Raw genomic sequence first — 8,042 nt, forward strand, 5'->3', positions numbered from 1 at the left:
ACGTCGAACGCTTGTCGATTGGCAATCCAACAGAACGTACCGATGGCTTGCACTTTGTTGTCACTCGAATCACCCGAAGGCCCGTGGAAGCACCGTGGAGCAGAGAAGAACGCGCGCGAAGAAAAATAAAAAGAAAAGAAAAAAGAAGAAGGCTCAAAGCGGCAAAGCGAGGCCTCGCGACAGCGAAATTGCGCCGAGAAGTCGGTACTGGCGGAAAATCGACGAAAAATCCGCGGGTTCGAGCGGCCTGGCGCGTCGCGTCGGCCGCGTAGAAGGCGGGGCCCGAAGCGGTCAGTCAATTGGCTCCACGCCGGAATGGACCCTTGGCCAATGGCCGTTCGGCTGCGTCGGCAGACAAATGGCCACGGACGTTCGGTGTTAATTAGCCGAGAGGAAGGCGAGCCGTCGATCCGGCGGGAGGGAGGGGGGAGGGGTTTCGACTCGGCGTAGCAGGCAGCCGCCGAAGACACAGTCGCGGCTGCTCCGCTGCGGTGTGAAATATCGCGATCTGGTGTTAGCGGCAGGGTGTGAGTGGTGCGAAAAAAAACAGCCGTGCAGCGCTCTCGTGTGCGCGCGTGCGTGTGTGCGCGCGCGACGATGCGACTTCCCTTTTTTTCTGTTCGCTCTCCGGTAGCTGATAATTGAGAAATCTATCAAAGGAGGGGAGGCTAAAGCGCAGGTAAGAGTCGCGCGCGACGATTTCTCTCTTTTTTTTCTCTCTCTTGAAGAGTCAGTGTGTTCGCCGTCAGCACCTGCTGTCTTAATATATACTTTGTTAATTGGTTTCATTGATGAGCAGTGACAATAAATCGCGTCTGCAGAGTTGTTAGCTCGCGGCAGCGAGATCTAGATGCATGCGCAACGCTCCAAATTATGTTTTTACAACGTTTCAACGTGTGCAATCAATTCACGATCTGACTGTGTCGATTGTACATAGTTACGCTGGGGACGATCTTTTAAAATGTGCGCACTTTGTTCCGTCACATTTTATTAATGTTGCACAAGTTTAGCGTGTTAATTTAAGATATTATAGTTTTAGTATCCATTTCTAGAGTGCTATCATAACATATTTTTATACTTTAGAGTATAGATTAGAAATTACTTGATTATTTTCTAGCACTTTATTCTCGACCGAACCAGCTGTACAAATGGTACATAGGCATGTACAAAGAAAATTGATAAAACGTGAATTTGATAAATGCGACTCTGATAACTGTGGAAACTGGCAAGGAAGAACCTATTTCGACGCATATCTCAAAGACACGTCTGCTGCAGCTTTTTTCCGTGAACGTCAGACATTCGTTGACCCGTTGCTGTCTGTCTTTCAACAGCCTGCGAGAAATCGAAGCCGATTGGTTCAACGGCAGCAGCCAAAATGCAGACAATAGCGTCGGGCGCATCGCCGCAAGCCGACGCCGAGCAGGAGAAGCGCGACGTGGACGACCGCGACGCCGACGGTCTGCATCAGCAGCACTGCGACGCGAACGGCCAGGTTTTATCCCTGGCGTTGGAGGATCGCGAGTTGTGGACGCGTTTCCAATGCATCACCAACGAGATGATAGTGACGAAGAACGGCCGGTAATGACAAAAATAAAAAAGAAAAGAACGAAAAGCAGAACTGATGCCATTATTTCCGAAAATTGATACAAGTCGACGGCTCGTAGCGCGCGCAATAAAAGTTTTACAAGCGGTCGGCCGGCCGCCGACTGCCGGTCTTTGCTTATCTTTGAAGTGCCGCCGTATGCCATTAGTCGAGGCTCGCCTCCAAACAATCCGTTTATGGGTCTGTGTGTTTGAGTTTTACAGACGAATGTTTCCCGTGGTGAAGGTCATCGCAAGAGGGTTGGAACCCGGCGCCATGTACACGCTGCTGCTCGAGTTCGTTCAGGTCGATCCCCACAGGTGAGTTTCACCCGCGGCTCGTCGCGCGATTCACTTCGAGCTTCGGCAAAAGCGTCTGGCGACATTGAAAGTGGTTTCCGATTGCGAATCGGTTGCACACCTGTTTCTCTTCGTGCCGGCTTGTCGCGGCATCGCGCCCCTGTCGTGGAAACGTATCGGAAACTCGGTGTTATCCAAGTTGGAAGGAGAAGTCGCACGGTGGTGTGTAACGCGGGCAAATGCTTCGCAGGTGGAAATACGTGAACGGCGAATGGGTGCCGGGTGGCAAGGCTGAGGTCGCACCGCCGAACCCAATTTACATTCACCCGGAAAGTCCAAACTTCGGAGCTCACTGGATGAAAGAAGCCGTGTCTTTCGCCAAAGTCAAGCTCACGAACAAGTCCAACGGCAATGGGCAAATTATGCTGAATTCGTTGCACAAGTACGAGCCGCGCGTACACCTCGTTCGGGTGGGCGCCGAGGAACAACGCACGGTAAGAAGAGCAATCGAAAAAAGTAAAAGGGTAAAAGGCGCACGATCTCGCTCCGATATCGTCGCTGCGCTGCGGCCGATAAGTGACAAAAATAAAGAATAGATAAAGAGAAAGCGTTGCTTGTCGTGCGAGGAGCAGGTTCTCACCTACCGATTCCCGGAGACGCAGTTCATCGCAGTGACGGCTTACCAAAACGAGGAGGTGACCAGTCTGAAGATCAAGTACAATCCGTTCGCCAAAGCATTCTTGGACGCGAAGGAGCGGCCGGCCGATCCTCAGACGTACCCGCAGTGTGAGTAAACGTCGGCCCGTCGAGGATCACCCCCTCCTCGCTTTTCCGACAAAAAGGCGTGCGCCGACTCTCGCTGTTTGCAGACGCGGGAGCTTGGTTTCTGCCTCAGCCGACCATCAATTACGACTACGGAGCGGTGACCCAGGGCCAGACGCCAAGCGGGCCAGCCGCTGAATTGTCGTCGGGTTGCGGCGCTGCGCCGAGTAGCCACAAGGCTACTTGCCGGCCCGCGCCCTATGCTCTGAGGCATAAGTACATCCAGGACGGTAAGCCAGTCGTTCGTGGTGCATTCTCGCGAGGCTGACGAGCGTCCGATCATGTCGATTCGTTCGCAGAGCAACCGGCCGATCCGTACGCGCCGCTACCGCTGCTCCACTCGAGCGCGTACGTGGGCGGCTGGTCGCCACGTAGCCCCGAGCAATCTCAGCAGCAGCAACAGCAACAGCAGCAGCAGCAGCAGCAGCAGCAGCAGCAGCAGCAGCTGACTGTCCTGCAAGCCAATCCAGCCTCGTTGACGCAAGACTGGCCGTCGTCGCCCTCGCCCTCGCCTACCTCGTCTTACCAAGCTCTTAATCATCATCAAGCGGTCGCTGGAAGCTGCTCGACCTCGAGCCTCGCCCCGAGTCCATCGCTCTACGCGCCCGCCCCGACCGGCCAAGATCAGTGCGCGCCCGATCAACAGCAAACCACCACGTGGCTACATCCAAGCGTGTCCGAGCAGATCCAGCAGCATCAGCAGCAACAGTCCTACTTGAATCTCAATTTGCATTTACACCATCAGATTTCGTACACGGTGAGTGCTTGCCTGCCGATCGGCGCGCGGGATTCTTCCGTTCCGCTGACTCAGGCAATGTTGCAGAACGGAAGTGCACTGCAGCAGGGCCTCCATCCTCAGGATTCGCCTATCAGTCAAGTTCAGGATTATCCTGAGTACCACTCTCATCACCATCACCACCACCACCACCACGAGGCTCAGCAGGCTCATCTGCAACATATACAGCAACTGCATCATCACCATCACCATCCTGGCGAAGCCGAAGCTGTCGGTTACGACGCGAAGGAAAGTCTCTCTCTTCATCATCACTCCGCTTTGAGCGCCGCGGGATATAACAGGGATGAGGACACGGAGACCGCTAGAACCGAGCACACGGTCAGCAAATAACTGTCTCTTCGTTCGTCGGATCGTACTTTACTTCTTTTCAAAAGCAACGTGTTGAAATTCTATGATTTGAAAATCATGCGGACAAAATTTGTTTAAATTCAAATCAGGTACCGGTGGATCGAAGATTCCTCAGTCCACCAGGAGTGATCGAGCATCATCGGCAAGTGCAACCCCCTCAAGAGGAGCAGCAGATCGACGAGCGACAGCAGCAGCAGCAGCAGCAGCAGCAGCAACCTCAATCGACTTGGACACCCCTTACCCCGCCGCCAGCCCCGCAAACCACGGCTATTTGATGCCGATACTTATTTGTATTTGTCATACACAGTGAGATTTGCAATGGGTTTGTGCGTATTGCAAATGTCGTACTTGGATTTATATTCACAGAATTAGAGATTTATATTTGGATCGCAGCGTTGATTAATTTTTCCTTTTGCGTTGTTCGCTTTGCGTGTTAAAAATCAAGTCGAATCGTAGGTATGTTTTACTTCAGTCGAACAGTTTCCTTTAAAAATGAGTGTTAATATACTATTCCGTCCATTTTAGAGGAGCACTTAGGCGTGAAAAAAATTTTTACGTTGATTCAGCTCTGTGCAGCGAGAGTCTGAAATGATCAACTGTGTAAATATTTTTGAAATATAGACCTAATCTCGTAATATCTTGTTTCACTTAATTTTTAAGCAAATGCAAAAGAAAATCTGATTGATCATTCTTAAGCTTTATTATTAGTTTAGCTCTTAATTTTTTTATATAAGTAAATCAGGAATCACTTAGATGGTTAGAAAGTGACTGCGCATTCTGCAGAGGTAATCGATGATTCTGCAAGTAGACGGCACGATCATCGGATCGAATTTTTTTCAAATAAAAAATTATATATATTACGGTAAAAATATATTTTTTGATGTGAAAATATACAAAATAAGAAAAGATCAATAATATATCATAATGATGGAATTCATCAAGTTCTATTTGTAAAATTGTTCAAAATAATTAAATAAATAATAATCAATAAAATTATTTCTGATAAACTTTAACTGATAAATTTTAACTTATCAGATATAAAACAGATCTCATTTATAAATGAGATGTAATCTTATGAAAAGCGAAAATCCCTTCACTGCGTGCCACTCCTAAAAAAATAGTTTTCTCGCACAGCGTGCGCAAAGTTCGATTTTGCGCACGCTTTTCCGTGTGCAAAACCCTTGATTCCCGTACGCTTATCGTAACACGGAACTGCGCATGCGCAAACCCATTCCCGCACGGGGAAATACTTTGCGCACGCTAACTGCGTGGGGGAAATACTTTGCGCACGGAAAAAATGCGTCAATGCCTACAAAGTTTAACGAGGGAATACTGGGGAAGATACATTTTTCCCGATTACTGTAATTGGCGAAGACAAATTTTCGCCAGTTACTGTAATTAAGGAAGATAAATTTTCTCCAATGAAAAAAATCTAGGAAAAATCAATTTTATTTTTTATCTCCAGACATATTTATGATTACATTACAGTTATAAAAATTTAATGTAATTTAAATGTTTTTAAATTTAATGTTTATTTAAATCTATTGTATTTGCCAAATTTATTTCTGTAGCACCTTTTGTTTAGACATTTTTGTTGAATTGAAAGGAACTAGAAAGGACAAACGCGAAAGGACAACTGCCAAATTTGTACTGGCAGAATGTTTTCCGTCGGACCTCAAGAACATAGTTTTTGAATTTTCATTTTTAAAAATGAGTTGCGTGGAGTGGGAAAGGACTTCGTTTTCCCAATATTTTTCGCTATCTACATTGTCAATGGGGAAAAAAAATGTTTTGCGTGTTTTTCCACATTTATTCCTTAATTATAAAACCTTCTTTTTCCACCCATCTCACAAATTCAAAGTATAATCGAACTTTTCGCATCTCGTACGAGAAAATAGTATACGATACGCGTGCGAAAAGTAGGCGATCATGCACGCGCGTTACCGACCTCGCTTCGCTCGGTCGGTAACCCTCGCGCGTGCGGGAATCGCCTACTTTGCGCACTTGTATCGTAATGTACTATTTTCGTTTATTCATATATATTAGCATTGGTGTTCTTGCCGACTTCGTCTGCTCTTTCAAACAGCTGACTGGAAACTTGGAGCAGTAGTGGTCCGTGGAGCATGCGCACTACTGCGTGTACTCCCGACTGTAAGCCACGGAAGCCTCGTCTCTACGCTAGAACAATTTTTTTATTTTTAATTGCTAAAATAATAAATTTATCTTTGATTTATTCTACGTTTTATTTTAGCGATTTTATTCGTGAGATGAACTAACGATCAACACTCGAATATCACAATCTTACCGGCATCGACGGCATCTTAGTAAAGTCACCGCCATCTAGTAAACTACACCAATTTAGTTTAGTTGTCTGGTTATGGTTGTCTTATATATATGATATGAACTATTTGATATTAGGATTTGATATTTTGATCGACTCATCGTTTATCCACCTGTTTCTCAGATTTCATGAAGTGTTTGTTTAGTTTTTACATGTTACTTTGTTTCATTCTGTTTGCTACTTTTGTCTATAACAATTTTTTTATCTTTACACTTGATGAGCTTTGTGATAATTAAATATTTAAAATCCGTAACATTGCAATCATTAAAATGGATAAAAATAATGTACCCGATGAATTGAATGAAGAAATAAATGAACAAATCCGCAGCAGAATCGAAAAAAATAAACAAAGAGCTTTACTCTTGAGAAAGACTAAAGTTGTATCTCATCCTCACACAAAAAGGTAAGCTAAAAGTCTTTCACGTTAAGCAGTAATTAACACTAATATATTCATATATTTTTCAGTGATAACGAACATGGTGTGCAAAGCAAAGTCATTAAAGTTTCAGGACAAAAGGTTATTGATAGTGGAGCTGGTTTTCTTATCGAAGAAGATGATGACTTGGAAGCTGCGATGGTATGTTATTATGAATTATGTTCACCAAGTTATTCCAGAACAGAATATTAAGATTCCAATTTATTGCAGTGCTCTATTACAGCAAATCCAGCTCCAATTGTTAGTACGCTTCCTGTTTGCATAGAATGTAGTAAAGAATTTAAAGATTCATACCTTCTGCAAAAGTTTGATTATGTAGCTTGTGATAACTGCAGGTTCATATTTTTCAATGTAGTTTAAAAACAAATTATCTGAGCTTGTGATACTATCACTGTATTTTATATTTGCAGAGATAATGATGGTAAACATTCTTTGATCACAAGAACAGAGGCTAAACAAGAGTATTTATTGAAAGACTGTGATCTTGACAAACGAGAGCCACCACTGAAGTTCATTTTACGTAAAAATCCTCATAATATTAGATGGGGTGAGATGAAACTTTACCTTCAGATTCAGATTGAGGAAAGGGCTCTACAAGTTTGGGGTAGTGAAGAAGCACTTATAGAGGAGCGTGAAAAGCGCGATGTCAAGCGTCAAGAAACAAAAATAAAAAAATTCAACAAGAAAGTAAAACGGTTGAGAATGGAAGTTAGGAGTTCTTTATATGACAAGACTCAAAAAGCTTCTCATACGCATGTTTATGGCGATGACACTTACAACAGTGATGATGATACCTATACACATACATGTACAGAATGTGGATTTGAGGAAACTTATGAAAAAATGTAGTTATATAATTTTGTAATTATTTTTATAATGTATTTATATGATGAATAATTCTTTGTCCCTAGTATCCAATGTTAAGATATCTCATAAGACATTTTTCTACTTAAATTAAAGAGCATAACTAAAACACAATCTTAATTAATATTTAAGATTTCATTTAATTAATTAAAACACAACATTAATGTAATTTATTAATTTGAAAGTACAACAAGTAAAATATAAGTCCAAATCATAAAGAATACAATGTTTTTTTAATTCGTTCTCTTAAAGTACATTTTTACACTACTGTTGTCTTTACTTAACAGCATAGCATTATTTACACATTTACATTTTTATCTTATGAAAACTTGAACGTTCGTAGTCAACAAACTTAATGAATATTGCAGACTCCAATTTCACATACAAACTTCCATGCACTTTCACGGAAAAAGGTCACAAAATCCTGTATTAATATTTTAAATTTAACACTACTCACGCTCTTGAAATTAAAGAATAAAGAGAAATTAGACAACTAATTATCAATTAAACGTATACACGATATATTACGCCCGTCTTCTACGTAACTACCTACG

At 43.4% G+C, this 8,042-nt stretch overlaps 2 protein-coding genes across 2 annotated transcripts; both read left to right on the forward strand.

Annotated features, from left to right (window-relative positions):
- The first annotated feature begins 500 nt into the window (after positions 1-500).
- Positions 501-4,365, forward strand: LOC131674585 (T-box transcription factor T-like). Its single transcript, XM_058953338.1, has 9 exons — positions 501-679; positions 1,332-1,578; positions 1,807-1,902; positions 2,132-2,375; positions 2,514-2,667; positions 2,751-2,933; positions 3,003-3,460; positions 3,527-3,817; positions 3,937-4,365. The coding sequence occupies exons 2-9, from the start codon at positions 1,376-1,378 to the stop codon at positions 4,120-4,122; spliced, it is 1,815 nt and encodes a 604-aa protein (XP_058809321.1). The 5' UTR covers positions 501-679; positions 1,332-1,375; the 3' UTR covers positions 4,123-4,365.
- Positions 4,366-5,978: 1,613 nt separating this feature from the next.
- Positions 5,979-7,482, forward strand: LOC131674586 (DNA repair protein complementing XP-A cells homolog). The gene is made up of 4 exons (XM_058953339.1): positions 5,979-6,591; positions 6,654-6,765; positions 6,835-6,959; positions 7,035-7,482. The coding sequence occupies exons 1-4, from the start codon at positions 6,458-6,460 to the stop codon at positions 7,471-7,473; spliced, it is 810 nt and encodes a 269-aa protein (XP_058809322.1). The 5' UTR covers positions 5,979-6,457; the 3' UTR covers positions 7,474-7,482.
- The last annotated feature ends 560 nt before the right edge of the window (positions 7,483-8,042 follow it).

Source organism: Phymastichus coffea, unplaced genomic scaffold (assembly GCF_024137745.1).
Source record: "Phymastichus coffea isolate CEN01 unplaced genomic scaffold, Cenicafe_Pcof_1.1 PCOF00262, whole genome shotgun sequence".
Lineage (NCBI taxonomy): Eukaryota > Metazoa > Arthropoda > Insecta > Hymenoptera > Eulophidae > Phymastichus > Phymastichus coffea.

Excerpts from the sequence above, each read along its gene's own strand:
- LOC131674585 (XM_058953338.1), top strand. The coding sequence starts at position 1,376 with ATGCAGACAATAGCGTCGGGCGCATCGCCGCAAGCCGACGCCGAGCAG. Across the intron at positions 1,579-1,806 it reads ATAGTGACGAAGAACGGCCG|ACGAATGTTTCCCGTGGTGA; the intron begins GTAATGACAAAA and ends TGAGTTTTACAG. Across the intron at positions 3,818-3,936 it reads CCGCTAGAACCGAGCACACG|GTACCGGTGGATCGAAGATT; the intron begins GTCAGCAAATAA and ends AATTCAAATCAG.
- LOC131674586 (XM_058953339.1), top strand. The coding sequence starts at position 6,458 with ATGGATAAAAATAATGTACCCGATGAATTGAATGAAGAAATAAATGAA. Across the intron at positions 6,592-6,653 it reads TCTCATCCTCACACAAAAAG|TGATAACGAACATGGTGTGC; the intron begins GTAAGCTAAAAG and ends TATATTTTTCAG. Across the intron at positions 6,960-7,034 it reads GTAGCTTGTGATAACTGCAG|AGATAATGATGGTAAACATT; the intron begins GTTCATATTTTT and ends TTATATTTGCAG.